The sequence below is a fragment of the Silurus meridionalis genome, chromosome 10, assembly GCF_014805685.1.
Source record: "Silurus meridionalis isolate SWU-2019-XX chromosome 10, ASM1480568v1, whole genome shotgun sequence".
Taxonomy (NCBI): Eukaryota; Metazoa; Chordata; class Actinopteri; order Siluriformes; family Siluridae; genus Silurus; species Silurus meridionalis.
Genome location: NC_060893.1, coordinates 3,098,497 through 3,119,172, shown reverse-complemented (window position 1 = coordinate 3,119,172; position 20,676 = coordinate 3,098,497). Strand labels below are relative to the sequence as shown.

The 20,676-nt window shown below is 37.6% G+C and overlaps 1 protein-coding gene across 4 annotated transcripts in view; it reads right to left on the bottom strand.

The window, feature by feature from the left end:
* mybpc1 (myosin binding protein C1) overlaps window positions 1–20,676 on the bottom strand; it is a 44,833-nt gene that overhangs the window by 14,477 nt on the left and 9,680 nt on the right. For 3 of the 4 annotated variants that reach the window (XM_046859923.1, XM_046859924.1, XM_046859925.1), the window contains 19 exons: window positions 18,173–18,220; window positions 15,678–15,719; window positions 15,302–15,343; window positions 13,074–13,184; window positions 11,342–11,490; window positions 11,130–11,247; window positions 10,980–11,028; window positions 10,203–10,259; window positions 9,293–9,301; window positions 7,327–7,490; window positions 7,112–7,244; window positions 6,378–6,386; window positions 5,651–5,775; window positions 5,450–5,555; window positions 5,206–5,372; window positions 4,929–5,094; window positions 4,727–4,833; window positions 4,411–4,547; window positions 1,745–1,904 (listed from right to left, as the gene is read on the bottom strand). In XM_046859923.1, the coding sequence (XP_046715879.1) occupies window positions 1,745–1,904; window positions 4,411–4,547; window positions 4,727–4,833; window positions 4,929–5,094; window positions 5,206–5,372; window positions 5,450–5,555; window positions 5,651–5,775; window positions 6,378–6,386; window positions 7,112–7,244; window positions 7,327–7,490; window positions 9,293–9,301; window positions 10,203–10,259; window positions 10,980–11,028; window positions 11,130–11,247; window positions 11,342–11,490; window positions 13,074–13,184; window positions 15,302–15,343; window positions 15,678–15,719; window positions 18,173–18,220 (1,899 nt within the window). The remainder of the gene's footprint in view (window positions 1–1,744; window positions 1,905–4,410; window positions 4,548–4,726; window positions 4,834–4,928; window positions 5,095–5,205; window positions 5,373–5,449; window positions 5,556–5,650; window positions 5,776–6,377; window positions 6,387–7,111; window positions 7,245–7,326; window positions 7,491–9,292; window positions 9,302–10,202; window positions 10,260–10,979; window positions 11,029–11,129; window positions 11,248–11,341; window positions 11,491–13,073; window positions 13,185–15,301; window positions 15,344–15,677; window positions 15,720–18,172; window positions 18,221–20,676) is intronic. The other variant, XM_046859926.1, reaches the window with a different exon arrangement.

The window sequence follows — 20,676 nt, the reverse complement described above, 5'->3', positions numbered from 1 at the left end:
AGAACACAGATATAAAAAAAGAAGCATAGAATCTTATTATATTAATCTTAAGTGCATGTGATTTTGACCAACCTGGCAACGAATACAGATGGATCTTTTGCTTGTAGTTTTATTGTCAGATCACAGATTTGCAATGTTGACTTCAACTCATTCGTACATTTACACAGACCCAGCTACTGAGTGAGTACAACTGTGTTCAAGAACCACCCCAACAGCAAACGCTATTTATAGTGACTCTTATTCATAATAATTTTATGATGTATACGCTCACCCTTACCCAGAGCGACTTTTTATATCGTTCATACAACCGAACAGTTGAGGATTAAAAGCTTTGTTCAAGGTGTGCAAGTAGAAGCTTGGGGGAGATTTAAACTCAGGACCTGAACAGTCTGAGGTCTTAACCATGAAGTGACCACTTCCTATTTCCTGACATTGTCTTGCCTAGCTTAGTTTGTTTGTTTGTTCATCACCTGACTGCTGACTTCGATCTTCCCTGACGTTTTAGATTCGTAGAATTGTAGAATGGGGCTCAAAATTAATTGTACACTTGTATATGATCAACAACATTCTGATACAGAAAATTTCCTCCATATTCAATAAACATTCACAATTAGGACTGTTGATAGATCTGTTATAAATATGTATACCTTTTTTTACTAATCAGATTTAAGAAATATTCAGGCATTGTACATCATTTCATTGGCTCTGTACATGTACCTTGCACAATAAAGGCGAATCTAATCTAATCTAATCTAATCTGATCTAATCTAATCTAATTATGCTTACAACTAATTGTATGCTGTAATTGTAAATGACTAAATATTACTTTTATTTAAATAATGCAATGTAATGTAAATAAAAAATGTATCCAACACTTTTTACCATTGTTATGACACAGCGTCTATAGAAACCTCAATATTATAGAGAAACGCAGTAGAACAGAGCGCTGCATCACAGACAGGAATCTCAAACAGTGAAAATGAATGTCATTATTAATTCAACACGTCTCCTTTCATTGTAGCCACAGCAGCACCGCCCGCATACATCATCTCTAGCAGAAGCATCGATATTAATAACCTCGTAAATGGACTATTTTATTTTCTGTGCATTACGAAGCAGCCTTTTTATGCACAACATTTTATTTACATTTTGCTACTGTTTATTTTATGTCTCTTTGCATCGGGTTTACTGGCTGAGCTATTTTGTATTTTGTGTTTTTTTTGTTCGTCTTGTAAATGACCTTGTAGGTCAAAAAATATTATCCACATGAATATATTTGAGCTTGTGCAGTTTGTTAAAGATGCTGGTTGTAAGCTCTGACTAGTTTGCTCTCGGACCATCCGATTAAAAGACGTTACTGTACACCTGCACCACGGTGCTGAAATCTGATTGGAGAGCAACTCTAATTGAAGCAGTGCAACCATGAGAAAAGCTATGAAATGAAGAGACTAGACTATTGGGAATAATTGAATACATAATAAAGGACAAATATATATTAAAACATAAGCTAGTGATTCCGATCAAGTTTAGAAGGCTTTGCAGCTCAATAGATATACATAAAGTACTTTGACAGTCCTGTATTTAGTAGGAAACTTCTAAATTGGCTGTCTGCCACTCTTTCCCCATCACTAGTAACAAAACCTTATCAGCTGATATATATATATATATATATATATATATATATATATATATATATATATATATATATTTTTTTTTTTTTTTTTTTTTTTTTCAAAAGTCTTACCTACAACCTTAATCCTGACACTGCCTGTGTCCTCTCCTGCTTCATTCTGCAGGACAATCTTGTAGTTGCCACTGTCCTCTCGCTCAGTGACTTCAATAGTGAGGCAGGTGTGGTCAGAAAATGTCTCTGCACGAACTCGAGTCCCTGTCTCAAGAATGACCTGTAAGATCATCAGCCGACATTTACATTAGTACTATAGGTCTTTTGCAACACACGATGAGGTATTGAGTTATAAAATATGAATATGAATATAATAATAATAATAATAATAATAATAATAATAATAGTAATATACTTTTAAAATTGTATAATAATTAATTATAGTAATTAAATTATAATATAATACCGGTAATATAAATTATAATTACAGTAAGTATTTGTAAATACCCAAACAGGTGCCTTTGTACGAAAGATACAGTAAACAGATGACCAATCAGAGTTCAGGTTGTATCAGGTTGTGCCTATAAATCTTCATAATTAAATGCGTTGTGTGTGTAACGGATTTATCATTGATTGTAAGGGAGAAATAACGTATTTTGACAAGATTTCATGGTTTGCCAATGCTCATGGTACATGGACAAGAAGTGCTCATTTAAGTAGAGCACTATTGCTATTGCTATTCGCAAAATTTAGGCTGGATTTCAGGGTTTGGCAAGTTATGATGATGTTCCAGAAGAAGATGGCATGACTATATTTGACTATAGGTAGAATAAAAAAAAATAATACTCTAATTGAAGGGTATTCTAATATCCTGCTAAACCATCACTTTTCATTGGCGCCATGTAAAAATTCAACCCCTTTATATCATCCACTTCATATTGCTCTCATTATCGTCATCATATTCGGCAGCTCCCAGTGGAGTTTAATAGATAACAAGGTTAGCTGACGACTAAGATGATGATAATAAGAGTAATATTAAGTGGATGAAATATAAATTTCAGTCTTTGAGATTCATTAGCTAAATGAGCTAACTAGCAATTAATTCTTAGCTCGTATGCAACTAAGTGCACTAAGCAGTGCTAGCTAGTCAGTAACCTAGCTATGTTGCGTTAGCTAGTTAGCTAGTTCGTTTCTTGATATAGATTTAAGGTGAGCTAAGCTAAGTTTATTAAAGCAACAAGCTAAATTAGCTGAATAGCAAGATGGTGTCAGTGGCATATGAGCTATGAATTAGCTTGCTAGTTAGCTCATTTAGCTAATGAATCTCAAAACACATCACAATGACACACTATATGAACAAAAGTTTGTGGACACCTGAGTATAAGGTCAGTATGGCATCTCCATTTGCCATTACAGTGGAACCCGCTTATCTTGACCTCGGTTAACTCGACAACTCTATTAAGTCGACGTTTTTGAAGTAGAACCGCCAAATTCTCGCTTTGTCTTAGCATTTTTTATCGGTTATGTCGATTCTTTTATGTCGCCGAACCCTGATATCTCGAGCACAAGGGGGGAAAAATTTGCCATTTAACGTCGGTTATCTCGGTGCAGCGGCAGAAGAACTCGCAGAAGTGGTGGAAAAATCAAGGCTTACAGATGCTACAGGTGTTGTATTGTATACTGGTGAATCTCTGCTGTTAGTTAGTGCACATATGCCTTTTGTTGTTAAATGTTATGCGATGAACGGGAGGCAAAAGCCGCGCTTGGTGGCGCGGAACGTGGGATGAGCAGCAAAAGCATAGAATGAACACCGGCAGGATCGGGGGGAATCCGTGGTGCGCTTTGGGAAGAAAAGCGCAGCCGTTAAGAGAGTGCCGGTGGGAAGGCACGTACCGGGATACGCATGAGCGATAACAACGACCGCCGTGAACCAACATATACCAACAATAACGGACGGTGAAAGTGTGGAAGTTTAAATAGGAGCTGGTGATGATGCTAAACGAGCACCATATGTGCGCGATTGAAGCGGAGCTTCAGAGAAAGCGGTCGAGAAAGCACCTGACACGCTGAAGGGGGCCGAAGGGGGCGTGGCAGGTGGATTCCTGACAGATAAACATTTACTGTATGTATTTTTATAGTATGCCTTCATCAAACAAATCGCAGCAACGCTGTTGTGTAAAAAAACCTTCAAAAACACGTGCATGCACATTCTCATTTATTAATGCACATCATGTACATAAAGAAATTTCAAGCAAGTTAATATATTGCCGCCATTTTGATTTTCGTTTATCTCGATCATCGGTTATCTCGATGCTTTTTGGCGACCCCCTAGGACATCGACATAACCGGGTTCCACTGTATAATGGGCTCCACTCTTCTGGGAAGACATTCCACTAGATTTTGTAGAGATTTGTGCTTATTCAGCTACAGGAGTGTTAGTAAAGTCAGGTACTGATGTGAGTGAGATGAAAAGGGCTAGGCTACAGTCAGCATTCACATTCAATAATATTTTATAGGGTTGGAGAAGGAAAGATTTCACATCTTTCAACCCATGTAAAGCAGATCTTCATGGAGCTGGCTTTGTGCACAGGGGCATTGTCATGCTGGAACAGGTTTGGGTCTCCTAGTTAAAGTGAAGGGAAAACTTTATGCTACCACACCCAAACACTTTTTGTACAATTGTGCAGAATTATTTTAAGAAAGAACCACATATAGCTGGTGACTCAGGTGTCCCAATACATTTATCCATATAGTCTCAATATCACCTTCAGGTTCCCTGCACTAACCCGCTCTCCTTTCATCCACACCACCCTGGGAACAGGCTCGCCGCTTATAGGGACCTCCAAACGCAGCTTGTTACCAGCCACAATGGTGATAGTGTTATCCGGAGCATTAAGAGCATCCAGATGCACTTTAGGGGGATCTGGAATAAAAACCAACAGCAGCATTGTTCATGTTTCCTAAGTTGTTGTCAGTGATCATTTGTAGAAACATCTGCCAGAAACTTCAGTAAACAAGTCTCAGTAACATGATCCTCAGTTAACCTCAGTCTTAAAGTAAAACATTTTATTTTGAAGAATTTTCCCATTAAAAGTTTTCTACCTATTATGTGGACTTTGGCACAAAGGCTTTGTGTGTACCCTTCAGGCACAAAAGTATAATCTCCAGCATCGTGCAGGGTGCTGCTCTCAACTTCCAGCCTATGGGTCCTGTCAAAACAAAAAACAAATGTGTGTGAGTGTGGAAAATGTTTGAATAGTAAATGCTGCTGTGTGCAAGAGTAGAACTCTGTGTGGGACTTTACTTGGCTCTGTGGATGATGTTTATGCGATCGCTGGATTGGATAAGTTGGCCATTTCTATACCAGCGCCCAGGAACATTTATAGGTAAGATCTCACACTGGAGCTTGAGAGGCTGCCCTAAACGGATCGTCATGTCTTGTAAATCTTGTAGAATCTTCAGTGGCTTCACTGTACCGACATGGAAAAGAGACAGGATAGAGATTTTTTTTCTGTAACTGGCTTAATAGCAATTAAACTGGGCCAATATATATTAAGAAATATATAAATAAATATGCTCACAGTCCACTTGGACATGAGCCTCACTGGTGCCCCCAGTTGCCATGATGGAATAGGTTCCTGTGTCCTCCTTTGTGGCATCATCTATAATCAACCAATGCTTTGTGCCTTCACTCTTTACACGATATCTTGAACGCACCCCAGTAGGAACCTCCACCCCATTCTTCATCCTGCCACCATGGAAAATTTGAATTTTTGACATGCTCAACATCTCAATATTTCTTTACACTAAGACATCGAAACACACCATTTCACTTGTGCTCCTTCTTCTGACACTTCACACTCGAGCTCGATTCGTTCATTAACCGTAGTCTTCACCGGCTCCAGCTTTTTAACGATGTTCACCGGTAACACTGTGCAAAGAGTCGTTTATCTTTTATCAGTAAACACACTCACGACATGAAAATATGCAAACACATATTGTTAACTAATATGCAAGACAGTTTACCTTTCACAAACAGTTCAGTAGTACATTTCTCATCCCCAGCTACCACTGAATAGGCAGCATCGTCATTCAGCTGACAGTTGTTAATCACCATGATCCTCTGAGTGCCCTTGTGCTCAAAAATAAACCTGTGCACAACATATGAGTCATGTATGGAGAGCTTACACGAAAAAAGCGTGTCATTTTAACAAGTTTAGAATAAACAACCATAAACATGTCAATAACAGGGTTCGAGTAGCTTGATTGGTGTCTCAGTGGCTTAAAAATGCGGTGAAAATGAGCACTTTATTTCAATTCCCATTTTTGTGGGCAAAGTGACCAAGCAGGAAACCTAACATACAGTATCTATATCTATATCTATATCTATATCTATATATATATATATATATATATATATATATATATATATATATATATATGAATTTTTAAATTATGAACAAGAGATGACATCGGAATGGAAAAGCTTTATTTGGCAACATGGTCATTTACCACTTTAACCAGCGCTGTCTAAGTGTTGTAATGATCCCTAGGATCTGAAAAAAGACTTTTATTTTGTGCTTTAACTTTTTATATGCGTTATACGACAATATTTTTCACACGGGTAATTGCATTTTTTAGTTTTTAAATGAGTTAAATAAATCAAATTTCTTGAATAATATAGTTCAGTAGGCATGAGTGTGACAAGGATCAAAACTGTCAGTTGAGTAGACGTGCTTATTTCAACACTTACTTCCTATTACTTCAGAGCGAATGAGGTGTCCGAAGTGAGTTGCACCACAGGAGGGAAGAGGTGGAGGTTATAGTGCATTGCAGAAAGGGCCACAGCAAAACAGGTAGAAAAAGGAAAGATAGAAGGACAAAAATATACAATTTTTCAAAGAAATGTCAAATATAGGGTGGCTGTTAAAAGCTAAATATCCTGTGACACTTGAAACTGTCCAAAAGGAAAAAAATGCATTTACTTCATAGAGTAATCCAAGTACTATGATTTATTGTGGCTATAATGTGCCTATTATAATTATTGCTACAAGACTCTTTGCTTAATCAACTTATGTGAAAAGATTTTAATGTTACTATTAACACACCAATCTATTAATAGAATTATATTAAAGAGTTAAACACTGATTGATGTCTATTCAATTTCACGAGCATAAAACCTTCTTTTTAACTACTTGACAAAAATGAGGTCACGGTCAAGTAGGTATTGAAATTCTAAAAGTGTAAAATACCTACAGTTATGTTTCTGAATTAAATCTGAAGTTTTCTATTGGAATTGGTGTAATGATTTGGAATCTTAATGACTCCTCATTGCTGATACCAATACCACAATTTCCCACCACAGAACAATTGAAGCGTTTGGTAATACAGTATGTGACTAAATATTAAACACAAATGAAAGACAATTTCTGAAAAAAAAAAAAAATGAGAATGCCTTTCATTTGCTCTGAAAAAAATTGGACCTACTTTGGAGTGGGACGAATCTCTTGGCCATTCTTGTACCATTTCAGCTCAACTGTTGGGTCAGCCAGGTCCACGATTAATCGTACCTTCCCTCCTTTGTCCACCTGGTAGGCAGGATCCAACCTCTTGGCAAACGCTACAAGGAATAGTCAATTTATCAAATTTTATTCAATTGAAAAATTCCAGGAATGAATCCACTAGTGAAATCCTTGGAGCACCTTCACTCTTTTTCTCCACTTTTTTCGTCTTCTTCAGCCTTCTCAGCAGACCGCGGAGGTCTGTGATCCCGTACATAAAGGCAATCTTCTCGTACTCATCTGGTCGGGCGTTTTTCAGGATCTCCCACACATCCACCTCAGGTACCTCCTCCTGTTTGTGCTCTCTGATAGCACAAAGCACAGAAATCTGTCTCAGCATTTATTAATATGTTCTCAAGGACCAGGATGCTAATTGATAAGGATGCTAACTGAGAAACTGCTGTTTTGTGATGAAGGTACTTAATAATAACAATTTGGTTTTACTACATTTTCATTAGACGATACACAAAGAGAAGACTATGAGAAATAGCCTTCTAAGTTTTAAACTACTTGTCTGTGAAATCCTACTGTGCATTATATATATATATATATATATATATATATATATATATATATATATATATATATATATATATATATATTTGGTTCAGACAGACAGCCAATCAATTTACTTTAATTCACATGCACGCCTTTGAAGTACAAAAGCAAAATAAAACTAGACGTTCTTTTTCTGTTCTGTCTCCAGGAAGATGCAGCTCTACCTCTGCCATGTTAATCTCTACTCTATGTGACTCTCAAAACACGCCTCAGTCTCTGTAGTGCTCTGATACGTCATATTCACGTAGCAGCAGTGGTGCTGATAGAACGTTCATGTATTAATAATTAGATATAAAATACTTTTTTTTTTACTGATGCAAATATGTTAAAAACGTGTAGTTTTTTAAATCGATGGTTACTTTTATGCCGATGCACAGATGCGAATCGCTGAATGTTACTATCCCTAAAAGATATATTGATATACTTTTTGCAGAAATGACAAGGGAGGGATTTGTTATGCAGCTTATGATTTTTAAATAATGAAAAAAATGACATATCTCAGTTAAGTTGGCACATGGAGTCTGTCAGTGGTAAAGACAAAATAAATGAACATTCATTTAAAAATAATATCTTTTTTTTTTTTTACATTTTCTTTACATAGCAAGTCTTTGAAGGTCAAAGCTATGATTAGAACATTGTAGCTAGCATAAAAGAGAGTTTTCTTAGCCATGATGTTATAAAGGCCGGTTCCTATACAGGCATCTTCAATTAGTAAGTCATGACTCAGAATGAGGGGTGAGTGTTTATTAACGGTGAATTGTTATAAAACGGTTATTGGAGATGTTTTATAGGAAAAGTGAGAAGTTGGGTTAATCATCACTAGTCGATGGTAATCAGGCCTTACACTCACAGACATTGTTCTGAATGTCTGGAAGATCTGATGGAAACAGCATGAAGTGTTTTTTTTGTTTGTTTGTTTCATTTTGTTTCCTCTAATGTATGTTTCACAGTACAGAGCACTGACAGGCACATTTGCAATATTATCATGTATTCATTTGCATTTCAAAGATGCTCCAATGTAGCGATAACACTATTTCGCAGCTTCATTTAGAGCCGATCCACCAACTTCGCATAAATCCCTGGAAAATTGTGCCCTTTGTTTTTTGTTTTGTTTTTTTAATAAATGTCCTCCTTTGGATACTTGAGCACCACTTCTGAGACGTAGCAAACTTACAGTACTCATGCATTATTGTCACGATCTATTCTTCTCAATGCACTACGTCAAGCAATGTCAGTCCAGTAATTATATCATTGCTTATCTTTTTATTTAATCGTTCTATTTATATGCCCAATATCTTCATCACTCAGTAAATAATTGTATCTAGTAAACTTCCTGGTTGGGCAAATGATGATGAAACAAATAAAACAAAGGGACAATTTCCACGATTTCCGCACATTTCTGGAACTTGAATGAATGCTGCATTAAAATGAAGTGTTACCAGACTACAGTACACCAACACTCTGTTGTTTGTCCATGCTAGATACACTACGGGATTGCAGTACTTACCGGCAGTAAGGTCTAATTTAATTACCTACTGTCTGTACTAACCTGGTGTTTCTGAATGCGTGGGAAAGAAGAAGAGACAAGCCAAAATAAATGCTGAATTGTGTTTTGTCCCTTTTGTGCTATTTCGTGATGAGCAGAGAACAAAAGCAAACCCTTTTTTAGTTTTTTTCTTTTAATGATGTATTTCCTATACACAATTATGGGATTATAAATTCATACCATTATAAATAAATACCCTTATACAACCATTATAGCACATGTACTATGTATAAATATGATGGAAGTGCAACAATAACCAACTCAGATCACATTTCAGCCAGTGCCTAAGAAAGAAAAGAAGAGAAGGAAGGAAGGAAAGTAGGAAGGTAGGTAGGTAGGTAGAAAGAAAGGAAGGAAGGAAGGAAGGAAGGAAGGAAGGATGTACAGAAAGTAGGTCAGTAGAAAGTAAGAAAATTAGATAAATAGTAAGGAAGAATAAAAGGAAGGAGGGAAAGTATGGAAGGAATGAAGAAAGGATGGAAGAAAAAAGGACAAAAAGTAAGTAGGAAGTAAGAAAATATATAAGTAGTAAGGAAGGAAGGTAGGCGGCAGGAAGGAAGGAAGGAAGGAAGTAGGTAGGTAGGAAGGAAGGTAGGAAGTAAGATAGAAGGTAGGTAGGCAGGAAAAAGAAAGGTAGATAGGTATGTATAGTAAGGAAGGATGAAAGGAATGAAAGAAGGAAGAAAGAAAGGACAGAATGTAGATAGTTGGAAAGTAAGGAAAGATGGATGGAAGGAAGGAAGGTAGGTAGGAAGAAAGAAAAGAAGGAAAGAAGAAGGGAAGGGAGGAAAGAGGGAGGGAAAGAGGGTAGGTAGGTATGTACTGTAAAAAGGACAGAAGGAAAGGAAGAAAGAAAGCAAGCAAAAAAGAAGAGAACCACATGTCCCTCTCAGGGTTGGTTTATATTTCTCACCTATGTTTAAGAAGCCCACTAAAGTCAAGCTCTCCTGCATCCTCCTGGCCTTCACTGCTGTTGTTAACAAGGAGAGATTAATGGAAATTCAATTAGTCAAACACTGGAATAAAAAAACCAACGCAACCCGGGAACCTCTGCCTCCAATCTATGCATGAGCATCGAGCAAATGCATAGTTGAGGTGAACACAAAAGCCTTTCGCTCGGAGCAAATCGGTTTTTGCACAGGCTGTGTACATTGTGTCTCCCAGGAGACCCATGACTGCCTTCTCACATCACTTTTCATGCAGACGTGGTGTGAGAACGATGAGTGTGCGTTGCTGTTTGGACACGTTGTGTTCAAACGCAAGCAATGGCCTTGAACTTATCGACACATTAGTGAAGATGTTTACATTCTTTTTCTTTGGTTTGATGGATTCAGGTTAATTGTGAACATAGTAATCCAGAGTTTATTCAAACCATGTACTGACACTGGTTTGTAGTGGATTACAGAAGTCCAATTTAAACAATTAAACCACATCACCTTGCCTGAGAAGAAGCACAGTTACAATACATAATCATTACTTTTGCCAACAAACAATTCTGTAGAAAATAGTACAAGAAAGTTTTTTCCCCATATACAAAGTCTGAAATTGTGTTCTTAACCATCAGACTGGATTATCATAAGAGATATCACCTTATCTCTAATTAAACACACTAACAATAAAACAATCATTCTTGCTGATATAGTTCACTGCTAATCTGGAACATCATGCATCACGTTGACCTTCTCATTACCTTCTTTTGAAAGCTGAGCGAATGTCAATACTCTGAGTCTCTGGAACATCTGTCCAAAACAAACATTAGTGTTATATGTTTTTATACACCATGCTCTCGATGAAATGTTGTAGGATATCTTTGCAAATCACCATGATGAACGAGACAAACCTTTAACCTCGAGATCAAAAGAGCAGCTGTCAAATTTGTCCTTATAAGTCACTTCACATCTGTAATTGCCACCGTAGTTCTCTTTGGCCTTAATGATATGCATCTCAAACGTGTGAATCTGTAGGAGAAAGGGGTCCTGAATTACTGCAAGGAAGACATTTCTGTATTGTGGTCTTAAATATATATATATATATTTTATATATATACATTACCTTCGTGATACGGTCGAAACTTTCCTTCAGCTGTAGGTGTTTTCCAGTCTTGCTTGCCAGATCCATCCATTTCCCTTTAAACCACTTGACTGTTGGCTTACGGAGCAAATCCTTGGCCTCTACCTTTGCAATAAAGGTAATGTCTCCACCTTTAAAACATATGACATAAGAGTTAAATCCAAACGTGAGGAAAAGCTCCTCAAAGAAAGAAAGAAAGAAAGAAAGAAAGAAAGAAAGAAAGAAAGAAAGAAAGAAAGAAAGAAAGAAAGAAAGAAAGAAATAGGCAATAGGTAGTCCAGTTTCAATTTGGTCTAAAATGTCTACTGCCATTTTATTGTTTTAAAAGTTTCCTCTTCGCTTTTATCTCCAGGTAGGAAGAAAGAGAGGAAGGAAAGTATGTAAGTAGGAAAGAAAGAAGGAAGGTACAAAGGAAGAAATAAAGGAAGGAAGAAAGTACAGTAGGTAAGCAGGAAGGAAGGAAAATAGGTAAGTAGACCTAGACCTAAGTAGGTAAGTAGAACTAGACCTTTCAGCAGCATTTGGCACACTCAAACACAAGACTTTCTTGTCTACCCTCAGGAACCTTGGTATCCACAGAGCAGCTTGGGAATACCTAGAAGGTCGCTCATACCAGGTAACATGGAGGGGGTCCACATCTGCCCCACACAGACTCTCCACTGGTGTCCTACAAGGCTCAGCACTTGGTCCCCTCTTTTTCTCTCTCTATACTCACTCTCTTGCTGAAGTCATATCCTGACGTTGTTTTTTTTTTACCACTGATATGCTAAATACACTCAACTCATCTTTTTCCTCCCTCAGATACCACAGCTGCCGCTTGGGTCTTGGCACGCTTGGCAGACATATCTTTGTGGATGAGTGCTGATCAACTAAAATTCAACCCCAGCAAAACCAAACTGCTGGTCATCCCAGGTGATTCATCTCCAGGTCAGGATATCAAAATAACTCTTCATAACTCTCTGCTCTCCCCTTCAGCCACTGCTCGCAACATTGGAGTGACCATGGACAATCTACTGTCCTTCTTCTCATAGGTTGCTAATGTGGCTTGTTCTTGTCGATTTTTTAGGTGCTTAGGTGAAGTAAGTATACTTCAAGGCTCTTCATTGTTCTGGCAGCAAGGTGGTGTAATAAACTTCCCCTAGATGTCTGAACAGTGGAGTCCCTGGCTATCTTCAAGTGACGTTGAAGACCTACCTTTTCCCGAAACACTTAAACTAACACTTTTTAAGTTTGCTTTGTTTCAAAAAAATCCTCTCAACAGACTTATAGACTGTTTTTTTCTTAATTTTGAAACTTAGCGTACAAGTGTAGATTTATTAATTGATAGAGAGTCAAAGCACTTTTGTACGTCGCTCTGGACATGGGTGTCTGCTAAATAACATAAATGTAAATGTAAATGTAAGTAGGAAGGAAGGAACGAAGGAACGAAGGAAGGTGGTTCCTAAATAGTCCACTGCCTTTTCATTTTACTGTTTCACCAGTTTTCTCTTAGGTTTTATTTCCAGAATGTATGCTTTTAGAGTCAGGTACATAACTGCTGAACACAAGTGTTGATGTTCTCCTTGATTTTCTCAAATCTTTAAAGCACACAATGACCGAATGAATAACATCAGACAGTAGAGCTTACAACAGCTTCATGGTTTCATAGAGTATATTCATGGCCACCTCCTTTTGCTCTAATAAAATCATGCTTAGAACTATGGCATGTACTAACCTACTTGGATGGAGCCACCCTGTGGTTTCTCAATAAGTAAGGTAGAGAGAGGAGGATTTTCCACCTGTTTCTCAATATCCTCAGGAAGTGGTCCATCTCCCAGGGACCACACTGTGAATAGAGCAGAAAATCACATTCACCAGTTCATCAAATTAGAATATTTCCTCAATCATACACATTGACTCACACCAATATACAGACCCACACAAAGACACAACTGCCAGCTGAGAACACAGCATTTAGCAACATGGAAAGCATAAATATATTAGCAACAATGATACACCTGCGAAAAGTGGGGAAAAGAGAAGAAATATATTTATTAACACATAACGGTTATACCCGGCAAAACCTGTGTAGATATAAACTGTAACATTTCCTTATTGTCAGCCATAACTTGAAAAGACATCCAGGTGGGGCGTTTCTGTGGAACAAAAACACAGCTCACAAAGACATAAAAACAATTAATACAATACCATTTATAATAAAATAAAATGCTGTGAACCTGAATTCTAACAAAACCCAGGAAACAAAACCTATTCAACATCGCATATAATCGCTTGTATATTTTATCAGACAATAGCCGAGAGCATTGGAAATTTATGGTTATGTATGTAGAGACACAAATCCTCAAGATGTTGTTTGCTGTCCTAAAGGGTGGGGAGGTGGTAGCCTAGAGCTTGAGGCATTGGACTTGGACTCCCGAACATACCAGGCTGCCACTCTTGGGCCCTTGAGCAAGGCCCTTAACACCCCATGGGTGCTCAGTTGTAGGAATGGGGATAAAGTACTCCACAATGGATGGTCCCTAACACGAGTAAAAAAGGAGGAGGGTGGACCCTGTGACAAAAAACGCTAAGTAAACGGCAAGTAAGCTATCAGGACCTTGCCGCCTAATGCACATTATGGTGCAGTAGGAATAATAATAATAAAAATATTTTACAGGGACCAAGCTAAGCAAATGTCTCCATCAATTTGGGACAACAGATCTGCATAGTTATTTCCAACAGATGGAACACAGATAGAGAGTGAGCTAGGAATAGACCAAATTTGTCCCAGTATTCTGGCAGTCCCTGGTCTGTCAAAGACATTTATGCATCCATAGTACTATTGTACAGTCCTGGTGAACGTTTTGCTCTTTAATGAAGATGGCTGAGGAGATGCAGTGCAATGACATGTGGTAACATCTCCAAAATTGTAAGCAGGCTTGAGGACTATCAAGCTATGGGCTTCATCAATTCCAGCTGGCTAAGTATCACTGAGGAACTGATTATCAATCTCTGGTTGGTTACTGGTAGCAACCAGAATCCTTCTGATAGGAATACCCTCCATTGAAAGAGTGCTTTGGCTACATTCTATAGACTATTCTATTTGGCTATAGACTTTAAGGCAATAGAAGCTTGTAAACACACATTCTGAAAATATATCAGTTCAGTCGCATCCTTTGTATACTAAAGATGGTCAGGAAGATGTAGTACTGATGAAAACAGCCATACTGTTTCTGAACAAACCTCATGGTTTGACCTTTATGGAAATAAGCTCACATGTCCTAGAGGATAACTGCCCTCTTCTGGTCCTAAATGCATTTTATACATTATATACTATAAATTTGATGTACCAGGGTGATTCTTGATAAACAATGTTAAATCTACCTTTGGCAGGTCTTACAGAAAGAATGTTTTTAATGCAAATGTTGCATCGTGCCCAAGGTGCTTTGTGGTGAATATGAGTGATTCTCCTCCTAAATAGCATCAAGACTGTCAGGGGTTCTTATTCTCATTTAAGGTCAGCTAGCTAACATACCTAATATTAGCAATACCATAGAATATCTGCCACCTACAAAGAGTATAGTCGCAAGGTGGAGGGCATTCACTTAACTTACCGTCTGTATGAAATTCAGTATGGCAGTTTAGAGTAGTATTTTGCAGCTGTGGTTACTTTTTAAGCAACAATTATCAAACTTGAATGTAGATGCTCTTTTATTTGCTGTAGTTTACTTACAAGACAGTTCTATAAATTTTTCCATAAAAGGCTTATGAAAGCGTTGTAGTATGTAATGCTATGATGGTTTTCAGCAAAATGAACACGTCCTGATGTTCCTTTATTGGGAAAATTAATCTATTAATATTGGCTCGCAATTTAAGCTTATGTCCCGATAAATCACTGCACTGGTGAGTGTTTTTCAGTTGTAAAATAAAAAAGTATGAATGCTAGTATGGCTCAAAGGTTACCTGAGTCTTTTCTCTCCCTGGATGACGCAGGGGTGCTATCATCTAAACAAAGACAGAAAAAACGTTTTACAGCATATTACGGAAAATATTACTGTAAAGCAAGTTGCAGGAATGTGTGAAGATGGGAAGATCATGCAATCGTGGTGAAAGGTACTGATATTGTTAGTAGGGAAGATGCAGTCTTTGTCAATTGTCAATCTTTTGTGCTTTGTAGACTCATTTTGAGGTAAATTTAATTTCCAACATACAAAAACCAAAAGGTTTTAGGAGCTACTGTATATGTAAGTTCCATAGCTTACAAATATAGGGTTAAACTATAAATGTAAATCAAACATATCTAGAATTACATTAAACTCATTAAATATGAGATGCTTACTAGATAGATCAACTGAAAGGTTCTTGTGTGTACTGCCGTCCTCTGGAAAGAAAACACAATATTAATTGACATCTAATTTAAATAAAGTAATAATGATAGACCTGAAAATGTTTAAAGGACAATATTGTTATAATTGTGACAAAGACATCAACACAGCATGAAATACATGAGATATCTCTTTGATGATAAAATTCAAAGAACACTTTTTTGGATAAATACAATGTATGAAGGCACATACTGAATGTTACATGTATTTGTTTGTTATGAATATTGAAATAAGTACATTGTAGACACTGACCAACAAAGTGAGCATCACATCTGTAGCTTTACAATATAGGGGTTCTCTAGTTCTTTAATGGTTCACCTAAGATGTGTTTTATATTGAGTTTTTTCCAAGATGGAAAAGACTTATCCAAAGAACCATTAAAAGGAAAGGATGTAAACCAGTTTTTATCTTGTGTATTCAAGCAGACATGATTTTATATATATTAGGGCTGTCAATTGATTAAAATATTTAATTGCGATTAAATCGCACGATTGTCATGAGTTAACTCCTAATTAATCGCAACTTAATCGCACATTTTTATCTGTTCTAAATGTTTTTCAGGTTTTCAACCGACAAATATGGATGCTTTATGCAAATGTATGTTTCTTATTAGTGAAACCAAACTCAACATAGAGCATGAAGACAAAATATTCTTGTAAATGTTTTAAAGTAATGATGATGTTTTAAATTAAGTAAATCATCAGGACACCAAACGTAACTTTTGCTATGTTTCCTCACGGACGTTTTTAATTGCCGGATGTGTGCATCATGGCGGATTTTGGTGATTGAATTAAGACTGGGCGCATCAGTATAGCAAACGTTTAGTGATGAAAAATAATTTTTTGGTGAAGTTTATTCACTAAATAAAGACATTCTACAATTGTCTAAAATGTTAGGTAGGCAACTCTAATTGTGACATTTAGCTTTGTTTATTTAGCAATGCAAACCAAGTTTACACAAGATTACCGGTCAGTGATTAAACAATAAATTCAGTGACTTAGTTCAGTTGTAATTCTTGATAAACAATGTTAAATCTACCTTTGGCAGGTCTTATAAAAAGAATGTTTTTATTGTGAGTGTTGCATCGTGCCCAGGATGCTTTAGAGTGAATATGAGTACTTCTCATATTAAAAAGAGAACAGCAACCACACTATCAGGGGTTCTTATTCTCACTGAAGGTCAGCTAGCTAACATACCTAATGTTAGCAATACCACTGAATCTCTTCGTTTGCTATACTGATGCGATATATAAATATATACATATATATATACACACTCCACAAGACATCCAAAAGTGTGCTATCTGGCACCAAGATGTTAGCAGTAGATACTTCAAATCCTACAATTCTTGGAAAAGCCATGTTTGGGGAATAATCAGACTTGTTTGGGGAAACCAACATGAATTACACTTCTATAAGGAAGACTCCATGGATCAGACTTCTATGAGGAAGTCTCCATTGAACAGACTTGTTTGAGGAGGACTTCATGGACCAGACTTGTTTGAGGAAGCCTTTATGGATCACACTTGTTTGGGGAAGCATCCATGGATCAGACTTGTTTGAGGAGGACTTCATGGAACGGAGTTGTTTGAGGAAGCCTTTATGGATCACACTTGTTTGAAGAAAGAGAAGATTTGTTTGGTGGAGCCTTCATGGATCAGAATTGTTTGGGGAAGCCTTCGATGCATCAGACCTTTTTGAGAAAGACTTCATGCATTAGACTTGTTTGGGGAAGACTTCATGCATCAGCCTTATTTGAGAAAGCAATCATGGATCAGATTTGTTTGGGGAGTCTTCATGCAGACCAAACAGTCTAACGAGGCTGAGTCAATACCTGTCACTGGCTCACTGGTTGTTCTTCCTTGGACTACGTTTGGATAAATACCAGGATAAATCCCCACCTGTTGTTTTGTAGATTTGGGCTTTTTGAAAGTTGCTCAGATTTTTACACTTGCCCATTTTTTCTGCTTCCAACACATCAACTTCAAGATCTGACTGCAGTTTTGTTTGTTTGATTGATTTTTTTATCATGACTATTATTATGTAAGTCATAACAGGACCTTATTTGTCTCTCATGGACATTTACCATATCATCTTTTTTATCTCTAAATCCAATGTCCTTGATTAATAACTGAAACATTGTAATTGCTGTGATATAAGGGGGAATAAGACTTCAGAGTTTATGGGTTTATGGAAAATCCACTCTGCTTCTTAGTTATGCTCCAACACACAATTCCAGCATGGATTATTTTCATATAACTGCTGGTTCTGAAGTGTGTTATTCATTATAAATCTATTGTTAACATTTATTAGTATACAGTATATTTTTTTCTGTTTAATCTAAGTTGTGTGCTGATGTGCAGTGGCAAGTCAGATCTACACTAACATGTCTACAGTGGAAAAAAAAGGAAATGGGGAACATGGGGAAAGGTGCTGTCATGGCCACCAACCTGATGGGGGTGGAGGAGACGGACTGCTGGCAGTCACTTCATCGTTATCTGCAACGAAAGTGAAATCGACACACACCCACCTGTCAATAAGTTCCACGTCCATTCACATGTCAGCACAGCATGCAGGCAAAGTGTGTTCACCAGACGCCGAACTGGGTCACATGACAACATGATGTGAAATGGGAAAAGCGCGGCCCAGGTACAGACATGACCGTACAAAATGGAATGGAATAAAATGAGTGTACTTGTGTGTGCGTGTGTGTGTGTGTGTGTGTATATGTGTGTCTGTGTGTGTGTGTTTGACTTCAGATTAAAGAATGAAATGGTGTGATGCAGCCAAAAAAAATAAAGTCAGAGGTTTTAACAAGCCAACAATTTCATCGGATGTGTGAATAAAGCGGTGAGAAAACCTTCGCGCCATCGCATACAAACGTGACTTTGCGTGAACTTTCGGAAAATTGTGCAGCCGGGTTCATACAGCAGCAGCAGCATTGCGTCCAGCACGAACAAGCAAAGCCATTATATCGTTATTACTTTCTCATTTGTCCTTTCTTTTCTAATTGCACTGCAAAGAAACGACATTTCAGCAAGTCGAAATATCTGGAATGTTGACGTTTTCCTCTAAGATCACATTAAAGCGAATATAAGTGAGCAGCTTAAGGTTTCTTGAAAAGCAACTCAGGAATAATCAGGATGGATTTGGACTGTATTTAATCTGTTACAATGGCTTAAAACTACTATCTGCATAAACAGTTCTGCAATAAAGCATCTATTATGGAACAATTCACTGAACAGCAGATCTAACCAATGATAAAACTGTAATGTATGGACATAAAGTGGCACCTAGATAAGGACGTCTGCTTCCATCTTTTCCTCATATCAGCCACTTGCTCATTGGGTATAGGCACTAGCATATAAATTGACATTTTATAACCTATTTATCTCTGTAAAGCTGCTTTGGAACAATGTCCATTTACCTTTAAATTAAGCTCCAATCTTCTGGGAAGATGTCTCACTAGATTTTAAGGAGATTTGTGGAGAATTCATTCATCCACAAAGGTGTTAGCAAAGTGAGGTGTAGGTGAGAAGATGAGGAGGCCTGGGGTGCCTAGGGTTGGAGTTTTATATAGCAGGAGATCTTCCACATCTTTTGACCCATGGAAAGCAGATCTTTATGGAGCTTGTTTTGTGCAATGTCATGCAGGAACAGGTTTGGAACTTCTTGTTGAAGTGAAGGAGAGAATTTAATGCTGAGACATTCCAGAAAATGTATGTTTCTCTACATACTGTATGGGTGGAAGAGTCAGATGTCCAAATACTTTCCTTGATACTTAAAATGAGATAAGTTCCTGAAAAAGGTTACTGAATCTTATATCTGGGTTATTGTAGTTTTGGATAGTTTTATATTTATATTTTGTTATGTAATTTTTTTGCAGTGCATTTTCTATCAAACATAGTTTCCTCCACTTCTCTCATGCAAACATAAACATTGCTATAGCAACAATTTGTCAGATGTTTACAGGTGCCCCCCAGCACACACACACACACACGCACACCGCGGATAAATAGGTGGCATTGAAGCACGTTCACAGCATAAACCAGTGTAGCTTTGGCTGATATGATAAATATAGACAGCATGTAGAAAACTGCAAAATACAATCGTAGAAACACACAAACACACTCGTGGAAGTGTTTCGATGCAGCGTCAGACCTTTGAGGTTGGGGGAAGGAGGGGGAACCACCGTGACTATCGGCACCGTAGCAGCAGCCTTCACGGCATCATTCTCAGGTGCTGCTGCTGATTGGGACAAGGCTAGGGCATGTTAGTGTTCTCGAATTCGCTTTCTCTCACACACATACACATACACTTGTACATCATTTAGAAAAAACAAGATCCTGATATACATTATGGAGTCAAAGGTTTGTGGAAACCTGAGCATCAACATCCCATTCCACATTTATGTCCCATTTACTGTTATACTAAGCTTCACTTGTGTGGAAAGATGTTCCACTAGATTCATCCACCAGAGTGTTTGTAAAGTCTGGTGCTGGTGGAGGTGAGGTGAGGAGGCCTGGGGTGCATTCAGCGTTCACAGGTTTAATAGGGTTGGACCTCTATAGCAGATATTTCACATCACACATGTAAATCTTCATGGCACTGGCTTTGTGCACATGCTGGAACAGGTTTTGAAAATATCCTGCTGCCAAATGCATTCAAATACAATTGTGTGTCTCCAACTTTGTCTCCAAAATATTTTCTCAAATTTAAATTCTCTTCAGACCCAAACCCGTTCCAGCATGATACACAGTGCACAAAGCCAGCTCCGTGAAGATCTGCTTTCCATGGGTTGGAAGATGTGGAAAATCCACCGTTATAGAGCTCCAACCCTATTGAACATAACCTTCTCTACATCAGTACCTGACTTTACTAACACTCTTGTGGCAGAATGAATCTCCAAAGATTTCAACAAAATTTAGTGGAACATCTTCCCAGAAGAGTGGAG